This window comes from Borostomias antarcticus (genome assembly GCF_949987555.1).
Source record: "Borostomias antarcticus genome assembly, chromosome: 26".
In the NCBI taxonomy this organism is placed as follows: domain Eukaryota; kingdom Metazoa; phylum Chordata; class Actinopteri; order Stomiiformes; family Stomiidae; genus Borostomias; species Borostomias antarcticus.
The window spans coordinates 9,828,733-9,850,997 of NC_140259.1; the positions used below are offsets into that span (position 1 = coordinate 9,828,733).

The 22,265-nt window shown below is 44.2% G+C and overlaps 2 protein-coding genes across 2 annotated transcripts; one reads left to right on the top strand and one right to left on the bottom strand.

Annotated features, from left to right (window-relative positions):
• Window positions 1–9,538: 9,538 nt before the first annotated feature.
• LOC311326326 (transcription factor JunD-like) lies at window positions 9,539–10,366 on the top strand (the record flags this gene model as incomplete). The annotated part of the gene is made up of 1 exon (XM_084459212.1): window positions 9,539–10,366. One exon carries the CDS (start codon window positions 9,539–9,541, stop codon window positions 10,364–10,366), a length of 828 nt encoding a protein of 275 aa, XP_084315338.1.
• Window positions 10,367–14,430: 4,064 nt separating this feature from the next.
• On the bottom strand, window positions 14,431–20,206 carry rab3ab (RAB3A, member RAS oncogene family, b; the record flags this gene model as incomplete). The annotated part of the gene is made up of 4 exons (XM_084459216.1): window positions 14,431–14,621; window positions 15,390–15,514; window positions 16,187–16,305; window positions 19,982–20,206. 4 exons carry the CDS (start codon window positions 20,204–20,206, stop codon window positions 14,431–14,433), a joined length of 660 nt encoding a protein of 219 aa, XP_084315342.1.
• Between the last annotated feature and the right edge of the window lie 2,059 nt (window positions 20,207–22,265).

A 22,265-nucleotide genomic window follows, 5' to 3' on the forward strand; every position in this document is an offset into this window, starting at 1 on the left:
TGACTTTGTACCTAAATGATTGAGATATTTATAAGACTAGTTCTTTTTGGTTATACCACCTTGGTGAACTATAAAATGAGGTAAGACTTCACAATACACACACAAGAAGAGTTCCCTTAACAAGTCACAAGGTGTCATCATTGAGAAGCTCCTCATGGACTGTTTCACTTTACCCAACGCCTACTACCATCGTGGTTCAGATTGGGATTAGGGGATTGGGACTGCCAGATTAGTCGACATCTATCCAGTAATTTTAGCATCTGTGGTCAGGGGGTGCTTGTTTAAGACCAGGCGCCCACAGTTTTCACATAACTTTATTAATATGATTAATAATGATTTTTGAGAGCATTCCAAACAGACCAAGCGGTTAACAGAGAGTAGCCAGGACAACGCCAGTGAACTGGAATCAGGGTTGTCACAGGGTCCCCTGCCGACCCCACACCCCCACGCAACCACCACACACCTGCCCCCTCCCCTGAGACCTGTAAGAAAAACAACCAAGTAAGAGTTACTTTTCATTAACATTTATTTTTACACTCATGAGAATTTTTTTTTTTTTTTCCAGAGTGACCTGGCAGCTGTACAAACAGTTTCATACAGTAGGCTGCACACTCGCATTAAAAACAATAGATCAACTCAAAAGTGCCATAGGCCTACAGTAAAAGTGCAGGGAAGCCATATAATCCTATTTCAATTAAAACAATTACACGTATCAATAGATTTCACCATGCCTTCCAGGGCTGCTCAATTCCAGGGTTGATCAATGAGTGATCATACTGCAAGTTTCAGTTCATTTTGCAGGCTATTACATGCAGATGTTGCAGAAAATATAAAAGGCCTTTGTTGAATCAGTTCCACGGAGGCATACAAGCCCGTACATTTTGAATTGAAAAGGTATATACATGTCCTTGCACTTCTGAGGGGTAAACAGCAGTTTGAACGTTGGGTTGGCAGTCAGTCATCATCAATCTTTAATTCATAAAGTCTTATGTCCTCTGAAAAGCTTTTGTGATTTATGATTGTGTGATGCAGGAATGTTCTTACTGTGGTTCCATTCAGGTCCTCATAAGGACACTTCCTGTCACTTTCAACTCCAATGATTGATCATCAGTTTGGTTCAGATACAGTACCTCAGAAACAACTCAAAACATTTCTATATTTCTATAAGTTTATAGAGGGACATAAACTTTAAATCAAGGATATGTCCTAAAGTATGCCAAAATATGGCATAATTAAACTTGAGTATTGGTTTAGCGTCCTATAAATGTTGCGATACAAATGTAGCCTATAATAGCTCTTAAAGCAGTGAGTTACTCTATGTTTTTTAAAGCAGTGACTTTTAAAAAGTTATGAAGCTCTCAGATGGCGAAATAAAATGAGCAGAATGTTCTAGATTCTTGGAGCTCTGCCATAAGAAAAGCCTTCTAGCCTTTCCCCACATGTAGTTGAAATGTTCTGTTTTTAACAGCACATTCAGGACCCCGTGAAGAATTCCATTAACCCTTTCGATACGACCACGTCACCGGCAACATTTTAAAAATAACAAATATTTAATAATATTAAAAAAAATATCTAACAAATCAAAAAAATTCCTCACTCCAACACTTGCTGAAAGCTGAGAAACTGCGCTTTCTAGTATTATAGGGAAAATCCAATTAATATTCAAAATGTTGTCACTGTACTTTCAGGGTTAAAAGGGTTAACTGACGTTGTGAGCTAATGGGCTTCTTTTTCTGGCTTTGCTGGCATTCGTTCTTGTTTGGATAGACCTTGATTGTGAGGTTGTGATGTTAGTTTAATGAATGATAAAGCTTAAGTGTGTGTGTGTGTGTGTGTGTGTGTGTGTGTGTGTGTGTGTGTGTGTGTGCGCGTGTGCGTGTGTGTGTGTGTGTGTGCGTGTGTGCGTACGTGCGTGTGTGTGTGTGTGTATGCGTGTGCATGTGTTTCCTGAGATTAAGCAAAATAAACATTTTCTATAACATAGCCTGATGCCATTTTCTGTTGGGCTGTTTAAATGACTCCCCGGCTTAAGGGCAGGTTTCTGAATACCCACTGTCTGCTTCTGATCTGGAAAATTCCAATCACAACCCTTTATTACTGCTAGCTGAAAAGTGAATAGGTTCCATAATAAAAAACTGTTATATATAAAGTTTAAAACTAACATTGCTCCAGTAACATTGCTCCAGAATCCTTGCATTTACAGTTATGAGCTCTAAGACGATGGTCTAGTTTGAATTTAGGCTCATTGTACTGTTATATGCAGCCAATATGTGGTTGAGAGAGATTAGTTATTCCTTCGTATTAACAATGACTTCTGAAAGGCCCTCAAGGGGATGGTAAAGTTATGAAACAGCACATGCCCAAACAAACCAAACTCAGATGATGGATTGTTGGTTGCATGTCAGTAAGCAAAGTTCTATTTTACTGAGCATACTGCTTCTTAATATGTGATAAGAATTGTAGTATGAATGTAGTTTTCCATTGATATACCTCCATACAGTATCACATGATATGGGTAATATTCTGTACAGTATCAGATCATATAGCTATAATGATTCTCAACCTCTTCAAACCAGAGCTCACTGTATTGCTGTAAGATGAAGACGTTTGTTCTGGCAGAGGAAGCAGCTCTCTGGAGAGAATGATTTCCTCATGACTACGTTCTGTACTGTACCATCAGAACAGGCTCGATCCGGGCGGAGGGAAAACGTTCTAGAGCGTTCTGTACTGTACCATCAGGACAGGCTGCGATGGCGGGCGGAGGGGAAACATTCTAGAGGATTCTGTACTGTACCATCAGAACAGGCTGCGATGGCGGGCGGAGGGAAAACATTCTAGAGGATTCTGTACTGTACCATCAGAACAGGCTGCGATGGCGGGCGGAGGGAAAACATTCTAGAGGATTCTGTACTGTACCATCAGAACAGGCTGCGATGGCGGGCGGAGGGAAAACATTCTAGAGGATTCTGCATCTCAAGCCGTAGCTCAGGGGAAGTACAAATCAAATCAGATCTGCAGCAATGGCTGAGATGAAATGTTACTGGGACAACTGGCTTTGACTATGCATGTGTGTGTGTGTGTGTGTGTGTGTGTGGTGTGTGTGTGTGTGTGGTGTGTGTGTGTGTGTGTGGTGTGTGTGTGTGTCATCTCTGAACTACACTTCTGGATTTATGTCCTCCTCCTCCTCCACTCTCTCTGTCTCTTCCACTCATACATCCTCCCCCCCTACACACACACACACACACACACACACTCTCACCCCTGCATCTAATCACTCCCTCTCTCTCTCCCTCCCTCCTTCTCTCTCTCTCCCTCTCTCTCTCTTCCTCCTTCACTCCCTCTCTCTCTCTCCCCCTCCCTCTCTCCCTCCATCCCTCCCTCTCTCTCTCTCTCTCTCTCTCTCTCCCTCCTTCTCTCCCTCCCTCTCTCTCTCCCTCTCTCCCTCTCCCTCCTTCTCTCCCTCTCTCTCTCTCTCCCTCTCTCCCTCCTTCTCTCCCTCCCTCCCTCTCTCTCTCTCTCTCTCCCTCTCTTACGATTCTCGCCTGCGTCACTCTGCCTGTCGGTGTTGCCATGGCGACAGATGGCCCCTCTCTGCTGATGCTGGTGCTCTGTGCTGACGCGGGACTCTGGGCGTCATCCCTATTTTTACCTCAGGACACAAATACACCGGCTTCTCCGTGTATCTATGGAAACCGCCTCTGATGCAAGCTGCCGGGAATTCTTTGTTTTTTAAATTATTTATTTTTGAACCTTTTCTCTCACCGTATCATTTATCATTGATCATTTTGGTGAAAGTTAAATAGGCTGATATTATTCCTCCTCTGCTGCTTTGGAAGAATGTCTGTGTTTGCTGATATTTGTATATTTGTTGCACAGTTGTCCTAAGTGTTAGTTTGTGCATTTATTATGTGTTTTATTCCGGTTGGGGCCCCAAGCCAGGCCATCATTGTAAATAAGAAGTTGTTCTTAATTGATTCTGCCCGGTTAAATAAAGGTACAATTAAAAATAAAATAAAAATGTGTCTTTGTCATGTGACATGTATGTTCACGTGTTCCCAGTATGTTCACATGTAAGAATAACATCTGTGAAAATCTTTCCTGCCTACTTTTGAGACTGTCAGCTTTTATTTTGACGTTGCTTGATTGAACTCAGATTGCCACCTCTCAATCTCAATCTCAATCTCAATCTCATTCATGTGTTTGTAAGATGAATCTTCTGTTCCAAATCTAGGGAGTTCTTCATGTTTTATCAAATTGGCATCAGTTGATGGCCTCGCCTGTTCATTGTGACAGAATGAAAGGGGTGTGTTGAATAAGCATTGTTTTTGGCACAGAAAGCAACTTCGTCTGAACCACAACAACATTCCTTCCAAGCTTAATTCACTGCAGTGATTTGAGGCTTCTTTGGTTGAATATGGAGAGAGAATACGGCCTCCTGTACCACTGTGTCCCTGCCTTGGTCATGAGCACAGCACCCAGACACAGCACAGCACAGCACCCAGACACAGCACCCAGACACAGCACCCAGACACAGCACCCAGACACCCAGACACAGCACCCAGACACAGCACCCAGACACAGCACCCAGACACCCAGACACCCAGACACAGCACAGCACCCAGACACCCAGACACACAGCACCCAGACACAGCACCCAGACACAGCACCCAGACACAGCACCCAGACACACAGCACAGCACCCAGACACAGCACCCAGACACAGCACCCAGACACAGCACCCAGACACAGCACCCAGACACCCAGACACAGCACCCAGACACCCAGACACAGCACCCAGTCACAGCACAGCACCCAGACACCCAGACACAGCACCCAGACACCCAGACACAGCACCCAGTCACAGCACAGCACCCAGACACCCAGTCACAGCACCCAGTCACAGCACAGCACCCAGACACCCAGACACAGCACCCAGTCACAGCACAGCACCCAGACACCCAGTCACAGCACCCAGACACCCAGTCACAGCACCCAGACACAGCACCCAGACACAGCACCCAGACACAGCACCCAGACACAGCACCCAGACACAGCACCCAGTCACAGCACCCAGACACAGCACCCTGGCCTATTATGTGCTGCTGTGTTTCAGATTTCCTTGGGGTGCTCTGTGAAAGTCAACGCTAGAATCAGGTAGCTTCTTTCACCAATGTACATGGATGACATTATTATTATTTATGTTTTTTCTCCATTATTATCTTTTTTCCAAAGAGTGCTTATTTCTATTTCCTTATGTCATTTCTGAGGATATCGATATGATCTGGGGACTTTTGAAGAGCTGGTTGTATGCATGTACTTATTATCAAATAATGTTGTAATAAAACCGAATCAAAAAATTTGATTAATTTCCAGTTCTGGACAGTAATACATACAGCAGCTGTATCTCCTCATCAACATCAGAACCAACGCTGTGTAGGTTCAGTCAAGGTTTGTGGCTTCGGTGTGTGAGGAGACGCTAGTGAGAGCGTGTGTAGGTGGTGTGGTTTATGAAAGGATGTCAAGCTTTTTATGAAACTAGTGTAACCCTCGCCACACACACACACACACACACACACACACACACACACACACACACACACACACACACACACACACACACACACACACACACGCAGAGGAATTCCCCCCTTCTCTGTGCGTGTGGAATCTCACCTACACCTTGAAAGTACGTCACGGGTTTTAGACGTATCCCAGGAACAGAGGTGGATGAAACAGCTTCCCTCCTCCAGTCACTCACACCCAAGTAGCATAACTACTGATACAGCATCCTGAACTAGAACTGGTGCTCAGAGAGCACAGACCTCCGCCCCTGAATGCATTTCATGGCTCTGCGCATGCCAAAATTGAATGGGTTCTAAATTGAATGGGTTCTAAATTGAATGGGTTCTAAATTGAATGGGTTCTAAATTGAATGGGTTCTAAATTGGCCCATGCTACACCCCTCCACCGAGTTTCATGAAAAGCGGTCTGGTAGTTTTTGCGTATTCCTAGTCCATAAAATGAATGGAGGTGAATGGCCAACACACAAAACATGACCTTTTTACTTAAAACATGACCTCTTTCCCTGCGCTGTCACGGGGGCGGAGCTAATGAGGCCTACAGTAAGGTACGGGTACGTGTATAGATAGAAAACTCATAGTGATATAGCATACTGAATGAGGTCTGTAAGATATAGAGTAGATAGAAAACACATAGTGATATAGCATACTGAATGAGGTCTACAGTAAAGTATATAGTAGATAGAAAACATAGTGATATAGCATACTGAATGAGGTCTACAGAGAGATATAGAGTAGATAGAAAACACATAGTGATATAGCATACTGAATGAGGTCTACAGAGAGATATAGAGTAGATAGAAAACACATAGTGATATAGCATACTGAATGAGGTCTACAGAGAGGTATAGAGTAGATAGAAAACACAGTGATATAGCATACTGAATGAGGTCTACAGAGAGGTATAGAGTAGATAGAAAACACATAGTGATATAGCATACTAAATGAGGTCTGTAAGATATAGAGTAGATAGAAAACACATAGTGATATAGCATACTGAATGAGGTCTACAGAGAGGTATAGAGTAGATAGAAAACACATAGTGATATAGCATACTGAATGAGGCCTGTAAGATAGAGCTAGACAACACTTGTATGACGGTGGGATGCTGCATCACTGTGTGAAGAGACTTGCATTTGAACAACGATGAATATTTTTGAGAAATATTTCCTAATTTCTGTGGATCCTTTCGCTTCTGTCGTTTTAGGTATTTTGGTAGTAGTTTTAATGAAGAGCGATTCCCTCCTCCCGCGGCCTTGGTCAACCTTCGAAAGCGTTCCAACCTGGGCCATTAATCACCTGGGACGCTTCAGGTGTGCCGTGTCCCAATGACAGGTTGCTCAACGCCGGTGCACAGTAGAGCTATTCATTCCCCGCGCCCTGGCGTTGGCGGAAGGGGTTCAAGAACCCGGCCGGCGTCTCACATTCCTCACCTGTAGCCCGCTGTGCTGTGACTTGCAGCGCTGGGTAGATATGCACCTTTAATCTGCGGCCTATTCGTTCGTTTGTCGCTGTTACATTCCAACTTTACCGTAGGTTTCCTTAAATTGCCTTCGGTTACATAATTGCAGCGTAGGTACAGATTTGATATTGTATCAAATTCATCAGAACCAATGCGGATGGTGAGATCATTTTCCGATCGGGCTCAAAATGTTCTTTATGGAGAGTATCCAGACGGATTTGCGTAACAATGTGAGCTTGCGACATCGGGATGGTCTCACCAGCCAAGGCCTACTGTGCTTATGAAGGAATTATTAGACTGATGTGCATTGTACATGTATTATCATTAGAGCATGTATCTGTATATCATATGCCTTATTGTCTGTTAAAGCTAGCAGCATAATTACAGGAGATTACAATAAGGCTGCCTTTTTCATATTGCATTGAAATATTCAAGGCACTGCACTGAAAAAAGCACTGTTGTTTCTAGTGTATCTCTTATCTTCCCTCTCCTGCTTGTTCTCTCTCAGCCGACCACCCCCACACTCTCTCTCAACACACAACCCCCACACTCTCTCTCAACACACAACCCCCCCCACACTCGCTTCTCTCATATTCTGCCTTTCTGACAGAAATATCTCTCCTGCTCAGCCCCCTCCATCTTCCCTCCCCTTCTGCCGCCCTGAGATCTCTCTCAGCTCTGACATCACAGGCGGACGCGCTCCGCCCCCACGATGCTTTGCAGCGATGTGACGCACACGCCTCCCCCGAATAACCCCTGCCTTCCCTGAGTAACCCTCGCCCCCCCAGAGTAACCCTCGCCTTCCCAGAGTAACCCTCGCCCCTCCAGAGTAACCCTGGCCCCCCCTGAGTAACCCTCGCCTCCCCAGAGTAACCCTCGCCTTCCCCTGAGTAACCCTCGTCCCTCCTGAGTAACCCTGGCCCCCCCTGAGTAACCCTCGCCTCCCCAGAGTAACCCTCGCCTTCCCCTGAGTAACCCTCGTCCCTCCTGAGTAACCCTGGCCCCCCCTGAGTAACCCTCGCCCCTCCTGAGTAACCCTCGCCTCCCCAGAGTAACCCTCGCCTTCCCTGAGTAACCCTCTCCCCCCCAGAGTAACCCTCGCCTCCCCAGAGTAACCCTGGCCCCCCCTGAGTAACCCTGGCCCCCCCTGAGTAACCCTCTCCCCTCCTGAGTAACCCTCGCCCCTCCTGAGTAACCCTCGAATATATTTATTCCATATGATCATCTTGCAAGGAAATGACTTGAATGTTGATGGTGTTGGTTTGTAGGATGATGAATGTGAGTAGCGATGCTCAGATGAGATTCATCCCTTAAATCACGTGTCCTTCCTGGAGACGGGACCTCTGGGGACCATTATGGAACCACAACTGTCACCTGGAACCACACCTGTCACCTGGAACCACACCTGTCACCTGGAACCACACCTGTCACCTGGAACCACACCTGTCACCTACTGAGGGAATCAGCACAGGTGGAAACCAAGAGTGTTTGGCTAAAAAGGAAGTTTACTCAGGAACAATGTGAAGATGCAGCAGAGATGGCGAGATGAGGTAGGCCTACTGGTTTTCTGGTGTGTGTGTGTGTGTGTGTGTGTGTGCGTGTGTGTGTGTGTGTGTGTGTGTGTGTGTGTGTGTGTCATCAGAACTGCTGAAGGGAAATCTTGTTCCACTTTCATCAGTGTGATAGACGTGGAATAGAGTATAAGGCAGCCAGCGGGTGTTATAGACATGGTGAGTTGAACTCAGATAACCCCAAACAATCCTTGGACTCTCTGAATACAAGTCATCCAAGACAATGTTGCCATCATGTGACCTGATGTAACAAGTTACACAACATGTAGTCTATAGGCTACATAACACAGCTCTCACAACGCTACAGCAACTGGGTTACTCTAACAGCATAAATTACCCTTTTCCTTAGATCTTAAGTTGCTTGTGTTTCTGTACAAAGACAAAATAGTAGGGCTGAGGGAACAAAACAACTTCACCCCCCCACCCCCCAGCCCCTACCCAGGGTGCGCTATGACATCAAACCACAATGCACCGCACTGTTTGCCGTTTATACGCCCTCTCCATGGAAACGGGGTTAGTACGTCCCCTTATTCAAATAAAAGAGGGGAAAACGTCATTTCTGTCCAATCTGCGTGCTCTGAAGTGACATAATGGAATGAAGGCGCAGAGAAAAGGGAAGGCGCAGAGCGCAAACGCGCGCATAGAAACTTCTACCGCTCGGCCGGAACAATAGACTATCGATTGTTGCCCATTAACTATTATTGTTTATTGAGGAAAACGAAAATAATGTTCTTTTAACGGAAGGGGGTGGGTCAAACGTTTTCACAGCCAAATTGGAGAGAGGGGATTGAGACTATTACAGTATTTTTGCCTTATGGCATGCCTGCGCATTTCCTCGTTTGAAAGGTTATGGACTCTTGGATACCAGTCTTCTTGAAGAAGGTGTGCTGGGTGTTTTCATCTAAATAAAGACGTTTTACCGAAATATGATGAAGAAGGATATGAATTTAAACCTGGTGGATGCCTCCAACTTGAAGCCACATTTACGCGACGCGGAGAGCATAGTGAACTCACCGGACCTGGGTCTGCTGAAGCTGGCCTCCCCGGAGCTGGAGAGACTCATCATCCAGTCCAACGGGATGGTCACCACGACGCCGTCCCAGTTCCTCTACCCGAAGTCGGTAAGCGACGAGCAGGAGTTCGCCGAGGGCTTCGTGAAGGCTCTGGAGGACTTGCACAAACAGAACCAGCTGAACGGGATAACGTGTGCGCAAACGAACAGTCTGAGTCTGGATCTGAGCTCGAACCTGGTGCCTGTCACCTTGCACCCGGACCTCCCCGTGTACACGAACCTCAACAGTTATGACATCGGCCTTCTGGGTACCACGGTTAACTACAACACGGAGACAGTTCCTTTCCCACTACCTCCGCCTCCTCCGGGGCATCACCTGGGCGGTGCTCAGGCGCAGGCCCTCGCCAGGCTGCAGCAGCTGAAGGATGAACCCCAGACGGTCCCCGACGTGCACTGCTTTGGCGACAGTCCACCCCTGTCACCGATCAACATGGACACACAGGAGCGCATCAAAGCCGAGAGGAAAAAGCTGCGGAATCGAATAGCTGCGTCCAAGTGCAGGAAAAGGAAACTGGAGAGGATATCAAGACTCGAGGATAAAGTGAAGGGGCTGAAAACTCAGAATACGGACCTGGCCTCCACGGCCAGTGCCCTGAGGGAACAGGTGGCACAGCTCAAACAGAAGGTTTTAAACCATGTGAACAGCGGCTGCCAGCTGCTGCCACAAGTCCAAGTGTACTAATTGGAGGACAATTAATTGACCAGCATATAAGCTTTTATTAACATTTCTTATATTAGCTCTAGATATCCAGTCCCACTTCTGTGACTGGAGTGACTCTATGATGTACATTTTTTGTAAAATGTTTACCGATTATGCACATAGCATACACAGTCCTCAAACTGGATCAAACCAGTTATAGTTAACATTATATTAGCCTACTCTGTAATACTGAAAATTCCCAAAAGTAGGCGGTCTATTCGCATGTTGTTATTGACAAACTCGACTGTTGCCTAACAGGGTGACATTGGGCGCGCATCATAAATGTTTTAGTCTACAAGTAAAGGCCCACTTGTAAATAACTAGCCTACATGTAGACTAGGACTACATGTAGACTAGGCCTACATTTTATATTCAGTGATCCACTGCAGTGTCTTATTTCCTTGTCTTCATATACATGTGAGGCAGTTATCACCTTTTGTTGCACTGAATATTTCCTTTCACATTCCTACATTTTTACTTGGGGATTCTGTCATTATCGAATAAATTTTTATAATACAAAGCACGGTCACGGTCTCTCTGGTCAGTCTACTGCCATTTATTCACAACTGTCAGTTTATCTTTGCTTGGCTTTCTGTAAATGGTTGGTTGGGGAAGTGTTAGGATCAACAGATATCTGGGAAGTCCAACAAATAAAACCATAATGTCACATGTGCATTCATAGACCTAGGCTGCTTCAGCCGTATACTACTTTATTTACACAACAACCACAACTGACATGGACCACTGGAAGACAAGAATAGATCACAAACTAACATTAAAGTCAATTTCTCCTTTATTAATGTGACTGAATGAAGGATAATCAAGTAAACATCCTTGTCATTGTGGTGTTGTGTTACTAGGTAGACTCTAGAATCTCAGCAGGACGTCTGAAGCTGGAGAGTGAATCTGTGACGTCACCGCGTTATGCAATCATCTGAATGCATATTCCGGATGTGTGTTAGAAATACCTGCACCCTTACTTTTAGCAGCATGGTTTATTGCGCCATCTGCTGGTGTGATATGGAATTGCAGAAATGACAGTATAGGTCTCATTTGGTGCAAAGTTAGCCCATCATGCCAAGTTGGAGAAAATTCATTTTCTCATTGTTTTTAAAATGTATTTTCAAGTTGATGCTTCCAGCAACTCTGAAAGTTGTAAATTGAGGTAGTTTTCCATCGTACCATGCACAATCTACGTTACCAGAGATTGCATATCAGACTGTCTGACAACAATGATATGAAATATTTCCCTGCAGTGCAACCTGCTTTAAAGGTATATTAAAAGGTGTGGTATAGCTGCTTTATCTGAGCAGGGAGAGGCCGTGAATGTGCTATGTGTGTAGTGTGTGTGTGTGTGTAGTGTGTGTGTGTGTGTGTTATTTCACTCCTAACTATGATTTGTCTGTCATGAGCAGAAATAATGAGGAGAACAACAGTATTGTAACAGCACAAACTTTATTTTTGTCATTTTTATTTATTTCCACAACATGTACAGCAGATTTTGGTAATGTTCACGATTTAACGATTTGACACCATGTTATTCCCTTATTGTTATTACATAAATTGCTGCATAATAGTTGCTTTATTCCCACAATAAAAAACCAAAGTATAAATCAATGTAAACCAAGTGAACAGTACTAATACTAGTACAGTATTTGGTGGATGCAAAGTAAAAAATAAAATAAATAATTGCAATTAAATCCAGAAAACAAGCAACACTTTTGGTCTAAATCACCTTTAGAACAACACAAACCTTAGTGATGATGTGAGAACGCAAGTTTGATTGCCTTTGTTGGTCAAAGCACAACAGAATCAAGACACCATCTCAATAATTCCCATACTTCTCAAAATAAATAGCTACCTTTCAAATCCAATCAATATTAAAACCACAAATGCCTTCAATCAAGATCCTTCAATCAATGCTTACTAATATTTTACAAAACACCTTAAATAAACAGTGATGTCTGTCACGTCAAGTTTACAACTATACCAGCTCAGTTTTATATTGGGATCATTCCTGCATGGGTAAAACTCTCATCGGAGTGCTTTGGGGATTCTGTCAGAAATAGCAGTGATTAAAATCCAACCTGATCCATTTACTCCATAACCTGAGGTACAAAACCTTTCAAAAGAACTAAGTAAATAAATCATAATAATTTTCCCAACACTCCCGCATATGCATGCTCGTTTCTTCAACATCTCAAAATAAGTCAATGATACAGAAATAGGTAACAGTACTATCGTGTGTGTTAGTAACAGTTCTACTGCCAGAAATCTCTAAACTTGAAATGTGTTTTGCTTGTACAGTAGGCTACTGTGTATTGCTTCATAATAAAGTGACACCATTCATTCACAAGCAGCTTTAGAACAAATGCAGATAAAATGCAGCTCCTATGTTTTATGATTATTTTTTCCTTTTGTTTTTTTTTGCAAGCCTGGAGTCAATACAACACGATCCACACATGAAACATGACTCAAACGTATTTACAGTTTGCTTCTAGAGAGGAAGACGTATTTGGAGAGGACAGAACAGCTCACAGTGGGAGAAATCGTTGGATACTACCGGGAGACTTTTCATGTTCAAATAAAAGCGTTAAAATGTTGACATTGTATACAGTACTGACATGTTTCACCCTTTAATCTACTGTAAATGACTGTCATTGATATAATATACCATTATCTTCCTGTTATCAAGCTACGTGAAACCTTTGTCATTCAGGGACCCTAAAACATTGAGAACTGTAATGTAAATCATTTTCATATATATTTCCTATAGGGTCAATATTTCTTGTATACATACACTTTACTGTAAATAATCTCAATCACACTCTCACAACAAACCCACAAACATATATAACTAGATACACTTTGTTTTGCATAATGCTACTGTATACCAAAGCTGATAAGCAAAAATCCTTTGACAAAAGTCAAAATAATATAATCAATTGGATGCTTTGTTATCTTTTTGGAAATCATTATTAACAGTGAATGTTCTTGGCTGTCTATTTAACTATTTAAAGTCAAGTATTTCCTCTTAGATGGAACTTGCTCACGGCAAATTGTTTACCCTCTCAAAAGTAGAAATGTAACTATTAAAATGTTAATGATAACGGTGTGAGGTGATAATGTATCGCAGGAGGACTAAGGCGTCCTTGACTTCAGCCTCCTTCCATGCAAACACATGTTTATCTGAATGGCTGTTTGTTTGTTTGCTTGCTTGTTTGTTTGTTTGTTTGTGTACTTGAAAAAATCTACTGAGATAGATGATTAAAAACTACCCAGAGGAAATCTACAATGTTGACATTTATATTTGATACTGTGCATCTTTCTATGTTTTAATCCATCCCAAGAAATGATTACCTGTTAAATATCATATATTGCACATTATTTACATCGACATTTAAGACAAAAAATAAATAAAGAGGTGTCTCTCATTTTCACCTTATCTGTATATTGTTCTTATTTTTCTTTATTGTTGTATTTTAACGTACGAAAAGCTTTTAAAAAAGAATGGAGTACCAGTATACAAAAAAAAAAGGTAACGAGAAAAACAAAGACTGATTGGACGAAAACACATGACCGGGATGAGACTTGTAGCCAATTAGAACTTCAATACATGTTTGGTGACGTTTCTTTTCACATAGAGGGGATACCAGTAGAGATACCCAGCACATAGAGGGGATACCAGTAAAGATACCAGCACAGATGAGACTTACTGTACGTATAACACAGATCATAAATGAGACCATTCTACAGTACCATGTATTCTCAGCATCGGCCTGGTCATTTATTGACCTGTGTATGAGTGGACATACAGTGAGGGTTTAGGGACAGAGAACCTCAAATCCCTCTTAACTGACCTCGTTAAGGGACAGAGAGAGTGACCGGAGGACACATGAGGATTATGGGGCAGAACTGATAAGTGGCCATCATCTACTCACCTCTACCGGGCGGTGTTCTGGTGGAGTGAGGGAGGTGAGGGTGGCGGGGGACGACCTGAGGGTCAGGGTTCAGGTGTGTGTGTGTGTGTGTGTGTTCAGTCTGCTCTAGCATGCGCAGTCCTGCTGGGAGGCGGCGGGCTGCTCGGTCAGTTGGGGCCCCTGTTTGGCCCCCGTGACCGCCGGGTCCCCGGCGTCCAGGCTCTCCGACATCTTTTCGCAGATGGTGTCCACCAGGCGCTCGAACGTCTGCTTCACGTTGATGTTGTCCTTGGCGCTGGCCTCGAAGAACTCGAAACCTGGGTGACGAAAGGCGTGGAATGCTCTCACAGTGGTTCACTTTAGATCGTTTTAGACCAATCACAACAGTAGCGTACATCCCCGTGGGCGGAGTTAACCCTTCACTGGCAGCATTTTAAAAATATCTAAAAAAAATATTTAAAAAGCTAAAAAATTCCAACATTCCAACACTTCCTGAAAGATGAGAGACTGTGCTTTCTAGTAATATAGGGAAATCCAGTAAATATTCTGTATGTTGTCACTGTATTTACAGGGTTAAAAAGGTTAAAGCCATATGCTTTGTAATACTGTCAGATATAGTAAACCAATCAATCCATCAACAAGTACCAGAATGCAACAACAAGCCTTGTGTTGTCGTTCTAATTCAAAATAAGAGAATAATTCATAAAGTCTATTGAACTGTGCCGACTCCAGAACATTGATGGCAGTCTTGAGATGTTGTGAAGACCTTGTTGTCCAACGCAACAACCTGGAATGGCTGCCTCCCTGTTTCTGCTGACTCACCCAGGTGTTGGGTCAGCTGACGGCCCCTCCCCCCTGTTTCTGCTGACTCACCCAGGTGTTCAGACAGCTGGCGGCCCCTCCCCCCTGTGTTTCTGCTGACTCACCCAGATGTTCGGACAGCTGGCGGCCCCTCTCCCCCCTGTTTCTGCTGACTCACCCAGATGTTCGGACAGCTGCCGGCCCCTCCCCCCTGTGTTTCTGCTGACTCACCCAGATGTTCAGACAGCTGCCGGCCCCTCCCCCCTGTGTTTCTGCTGACTCACCCAGGTGTTCGGACAGCTGGCGGCCCCTCTCCCCGGCCACCACTCGCTCGTCCTCCATGTCGCACTTGTTTCCCACCAGCAGCACCTGGGCGTTGTCCCAGGAGTATGTCTTGATCTGGGTGGACCTGTGGGACACACAAAGACTCCTCCGTCACGGCCGGAGACATGTCCTCAGTGTCTCCAGAGCCTAGCCGGCAGGATAGTACAGCAGCCCGCTCGCACACTTGGGGGAGGGTCTTCAACGGGCTTAGATTTAGTCCAGTCCGGGACAAACAAACTTTATTAGTCTAGGATTTGGCTTAGTTTATTTTTGTGAAACTGGATATTTCTTTTTGTCATTGGAGCTTTTGGATGTATAATGTTTTTCAGTTGTGCGTTTTTTGTTGTTTGTTTTTGTTTTTTGTTGGTGTTAGTACATATGGATATTGGTGGATGTGTTTGTCTTTGCATTTGAAAATTCAATAAAAATATTTGAATAATAATTTTTGTGAAACTGGACACGGTTGTGTTCCCTACTGCATGGTGGTGTATAGTTCTACTGAGCCTCGTCTTCAAAACGAAGTTTGCAAACATCTGGAGAACCACAGGTACGACTGTGAGCTCAGTAAAGCACCAAGTTCAGTGGACTGTGAGCGAGGCAAACAACCCATTATTACAAACTGATACTCCCTTATATACTCACAGTTTGACCTGCAAAGCATCAGGGTTTCATCTGTTGTACCTTGGTTCATACGTGTTATACATGTATTTACCATTCTACCAGCCACAACATGATCAAATCCTGACCAATCACGTACCAGTCCTGCACGGCGTTGAAGGACTCCTCGTTGGTGATGTCGTACATGAGGATGAAGCCCATGGCTCCTCGGTAGTAGGCTGTGGTGATCGTCCTGTACCTCTCCTGCCCTGCTGTATCCTAGAGACACGAACACACACACACACACACACACACACACACACACACATTCTGACAGGTTACATTACAGGAAGCACAACTTTCCTAATTGACACATAATCCAACACGTCAGTTAATAACAGGTTTCTAAATCTACTCACAGACCCTATCTGCTGCCAGTCGATGACGCCAGCGAGGCAGTTCCTGTCCTTAAAGGGATAGTTCGGAATTTTGGACATGGGGCCTCATTTTCAATGATATGTTGTTGATTGATTGAGATCATTTTCATCTGCTTCCATGCCGCCTAAAAGCCTTGCTTGGTTTCGATCAGTGCATCCTGGGTACGGGGAAACTTTATATACCGGCCAATCCAGCGCCACATGACATCCAGTACTTGGTGAGACACTGTTTTGGGAAATCCCAGCGCCGAGAGCTACTGTACGCTGGAATGAACCAGTTGCGAGAAAATGGAGAGTAGCCAGAAGTTTGGTTATTGCAGGTGTGGCATGACTTCTTCTTGTGACTGGCTCCAAATCAGCCCTTAATTCATCTAATAGCTCCAGAATGGAGTTTCTAGATAAGCGATATGTTTGGATTATCCTCCTATGTTTGGATTATCCTCTCCTCTGACATCCCAAACATTGTCACACGGATGTGTGTGCGCAATTCCACTGAGCCAAATTGTACCTGCCCTTCCAAGGTACTAAATTGCGAACGCAAACGCTACTCAATTAGCTTTCAGGCCTGATAAGTGCATGTGACAGAGCGCGTCTAACGGCTAAGAACATTTATAAAGCAATAAATTACATTCAATTGCATTTTCAGAGTAAGAAAGGCTAAAAAAACATCATAGGAGAGACATGGCAAACACTGGTCTGTGTGTGCATGAGTGTGAATGTGCCTGGGCCCAGATAGAGGCGAATATAATAATCAAATATAAAATTGGAAAATATTAAAGAGAGAAGGTCGAATATCATTTCTGAGCTCAGTTGACAGCCATAGCGCCCACAGAGACACAAAATGCATTCATGGGGCGGAGGTCTGTGCTCCCAGTTGTACTTGAGTTGGGGTGTCCTCACACGCCCCATTTCCTAACTTTCTCCTTCCTCTTCTGGGTTTTGTGTAAGTTGTGTGTCTGACGCTACTGAGTGAAGAAACCAGGCACTTCCCTTTCCCACCCCAATCCCACAACTCTCACATCCCCTGCAACTCATTGGGAGAATTGCTCAACTTCCTGCTTGGAAGAGCACAGCTCAGCGGAACACTCCGGAGCCCTCTCCTCACAAGTTTGATGCGTTGTACATATTGAATTGTCATACGGATTTCTCATTAGCATACTGTTCACAACTGGCATTCTTTGTAAATAGATGGGACGAGACGGCAGAACTGGTTTTTTTCCTCACGTCAAAATGTTGCCTCCCCTACTCTCAGAGGGTAAAATCGCCTATGATGCTAGCATCGCGCTAGCATTAGCAAAAGGTGAATGCTCAAAGAAGGGGCGTCATGGAAACGGCTGAAAATGATCTCAATCGATCAACAAGCTGAAAACGAGGCCCCAATGTCCAAAATTCTGAACTATCCCTTTAAACCCCCTATCTCATTTCTGCAGTGACTGTGCCAAAATGTCACCTCTCCAATCTCTCTCTCTCTTTCACTCCCTCTGTGAGCATGTCAGTGTGCTAGCTAGCGATGGGGGGGTTCAGTTACAGCTGAAGTCCTAATGAATGCTCAGGGAATTAAGTCCAGCCCTCCCCGATACCCAATACTGCATCTCTATCAGCAAACAGGCCGAGGAGAAGCTTCCCCCAGCGTTTCACCAGCGTGACTCACGAGAATCCTCACACACTCACACACTCACACACTCACACACTCACACACTCACACACTCACACACTCACACACTCACACACTCCGCTCGGGCCAGAGACAAAAACAAGCATGCAGATAAGATGTAGAACGTACTACAGCATGCTGAATAACATACTATACTACAGAGTAATAGATATTTTAGTCAATGGAATGGTGTTCCTTTACAGCAAGAAAAGGGTCATTCAATCTCTTTGGGCTCAGGTCTTTTTTCCATGTCCAGGCCTGGATGCAGGGTCAAAGTAGCGGCCGTGCTAACCTAATGTGCTTTTACAGGATAGCAACAGTCCATTACGTGTGCCTGGTAATGTGTGTGTTTCATTAGATATGAGTGAATATGAAGATTGGGCTAAAAGCACCCGGAGTAAAACGATAGTGTGAATGTTGACGTTAAACCACGTAGGTCCGTGTGAATACAGTCAGCACACACTGCATTTTACACAATACTACAATGAACTGGGTGTGCATAAGCTGAGTACATGTACATGCATAGCATTGGGGGATGGGGAGCAGTGTGTGTGTGTGTGTGTGTGTAGGGGGTGGGGGGTTATCCACTCAGGAAGATATGTAGTAAGGGGGGAGGGGTGAGTGCCCGGTCATCTGCTTCTGCTTTCTGATTGGACAGCAGCCTTTCTTACCAGAGGCAAGGCCTGGGAAATGCTGAAAACATAACAAGCGTTCCCTGGGTGTGAACACACACACGCTCGCACACACGCACACGCACACACACACACACACACACTTTTAAACACTCATGGCCCTGCGACGGTCTTTTTGGCTGGATGAACGAACACTAGTTTTATCCCGTCCAGTTACATGTAATTAATTCCATTTGAAGCTCTAGGACTTTACCAGCCTTACGAGATAAGTTAGGCCATCTTTATAGGCCTACGTATAGGAAGGGGACAGGAGAGAGGAACAAGGGAGGAAGAAGGGCGGTCTCCCATCCCCCGCTTTGGTTTCGAAATCGGACTCTTTTTTTCACACACCACCACACCAAGAGATCAGTTCCACAGGAAACACTGCACATCCAACACCAACCACAACACAACCAATCACATCCAACACCAACCACAACGCAACCAATCACATCCAACACCAACCACAACGCAACCAATCACTTCCAACACCAACCACAACGCAACCAATCACATCCAACATCAACCACAGGACAACCAATCACATCCAACATCAACCACAACGCAACCAATCACATCCAACATCAACCACAACGCAACCAATCACTTCCAACACCAACCACAACACAACCAATCACATCCAACATCAACCACAACGCAACCAATCACATCCAACATCAACCACAACGCAACCAATCACTTCCAACACCAACCACAACACAACCAATCACATCCAACACCAACCACAACACAACCAATCACATCCAACACCAACCACAACGCAACCAATCACATCCAACACCAACCACAACGCAACCAATCACATCCAACACCAACCACAACGCAACCAATCACATCCAGCATCAACCGCAGCACAACCAATCACATCCAACACCAACCGCAGCGCAACCAATCACATCCAACCACAACGCAACCAATCACATCCAACACCAACCACAACGCAACCAATCACATCCAACACCAACCACAGCGCAACCAATCACATCCAACACCAACCACAGTGCAACCAATCACATCCAACACCAACCACAACGCAACCAATCACATCCAACACCAACCACAGCACAGTTTCACAATCACCAGTAAATATTTAAGGCAAATTTGAATAACCTACACTATAGTGTCCAACTAATCAACATCAAAAGACCTAAAGCAGGTTTTATTTCTCTCACCCAGATCTGCAGCTTGATCCTCTTGTCATTCCTGTAGATGGTCTTGACCTTGAAGTCGATGCCCACCGTGCTGACGAAGGCCGGCGTGAAGGAGTCGTCGGCGTAGCGGAACAGGAAGCTGGTCTTTCCCACGCTGCTGTTGCCGATGATGAGGATCTTGAACATGTAGTCGAAGTTCTGGTCCGACGACTCCTTCTGACCGTAGGTAGCTGTTGCTGAGGCCATCTGGGTGATCGGGTTAAAGACAGAGGGGATAGAGATGAGTAGTCTGGAGTAAAACGCCACAGTCAGCACTAAATTAAAAACTTAACCAGCTCAGAAAAGAAGAAAATGGTAGCTAATCAACTCCATGAAGTGAGTTAACGTGGAAGAAAGTCCAAGTAGCCTAAATCGTGTTTTATGTGCCAGATATGTTACTGACAGCTCGCACGAATGCAGGACTCATTAGCAATACTTGAAAGATGGAAATCGTCATTGACCAATCAGAGGCCCAATCAGCCTCCCAGCACAGCTATCCTTGAAAGCCAATCATCCTCCACGTGCAAAATCCAAGAGTCTTCCCATTTGGTGTCCACAAATATCGTTTTTTCCCATAGGTCCTTGTCACAGTGAGAGCTTCTGGGTACTCAGATTTGGATGATTGTAATGGTACAGTATATGGACTTGATACCTTCAGTATATGGACATGATACCTGGGATATCTGTTATATTCAAAATATATGTCTTTGAAATCGAGAGTTTAACATGTTTTTGAATGATTTTTCAAGGTGCCCACCCACATCCATTGTATGACCAAAACGGCGGTAGAGCAATTATCAGACTTTCTCAAAAGTGCTAGTTTTGTCAATGTTTTGATCTGAATTGTATATGATCATAAGTAACCTTAAAACAGGGCTAAACATGCATTTTCCCTTTACGAGACCATTTATCATTCCTCTCTTCCGCTGCCAACAGGTGACCCAGCTCCGAGAAAAACACACCTCAAGGGATGAAGGGAATACTATTCTTCATAAAGTTGCTCTTTATCTTCACGCATTTATTTGATGTTGTAGTATGAATATAGAACAGAATATAGAACAGAAGTGAGTCGCGTCTGTGAAGTGAAGCGAGTGAGACAGGGCCAAATGGGAATGTTTCTTCATCATCACATCGTCTCAAGCAGTAGAACCATTAGGGCTGGGTATCGAGTTGAATTTCAAGAATCGATTCGATTCCGATTCACAAGGTTCAGAATCGATTATCACGATTTGATTCGATTCAATTCAATATCGATTCGGTTAGTGTTACTAAAACCTTTTTTAGCTGTAACCTTAATTACATGACTAGGGCTGGGTATCGATACTGATTTCCAAAAATGAATGAATGAATGAATCATTGAATGAATTAATGAACTTTCTCATTCCTTCATCTATTCATTCATTCATTAAATAAAAGATCGATTTTGGGATTCATGAATTGATGAATCGATTTTTTGAACCCAGCCCTAAGAACCATACAGTATAGTGGAACACTGAGAACATGTGGAACCGCTATGCTTTGAAAGGAGAACCTGTGGCTCCCTTTAGACCCGAGCCTCAGAGGCCTCAGTCCAGCGGGACCTCTGTTCCCAAGGCTGGTCTATATTTGGAGACGCTATCTTGCCTCGGCAGCGTTGGGAACACTAGAACTCCCAAAGATAAGCTCACCGTTCTCCGACCTATATCAGTTTACATGAAATACAGAGGTACCCGCTAAATAATAGAGCTGCATTGTGTGAACCACGACTGGTTTCTTTCGCAATAGCAGCGATCCTGCAGTTATTAATGGGAGATTTGGTCTAATAACACAATGAAAATGACTTGGCAATCCGTCAGAATTGTCATTAGTTTAAAGTGATACCAGATGCTGAGGTGCAGATGGTGGAATGGAGCACTCTAGCTCTCCAGAAAGATTTAGCGCCCTACAAGTCTACGAACCGTCTTTAAAAGGCCATGAAACATACGTGAAACAGTTGGTGGAATCTTAATATTCTCAATGGGTCAGGTAGAAAGAGGATCCTGGCTTTCGACACAAGACACTTAAGTACCTGGAGAACAGTGCAATTGAGGTCAGTTGGAAGATCCTGCTGTGAATATTAATGCAGCTGCATCGTTGTTGTGATCGCGATCTGTTTACCCACAAAACCCACTCTTTGTTGCAATGTCTTGAGATCCAAAAGATCCAAATAAATGGCAGATGCATTTCGGGAAATACAATTTTGTTTTGTCGAAGACATAAATCCAAACAGTCCTCACAATTGTGCAAG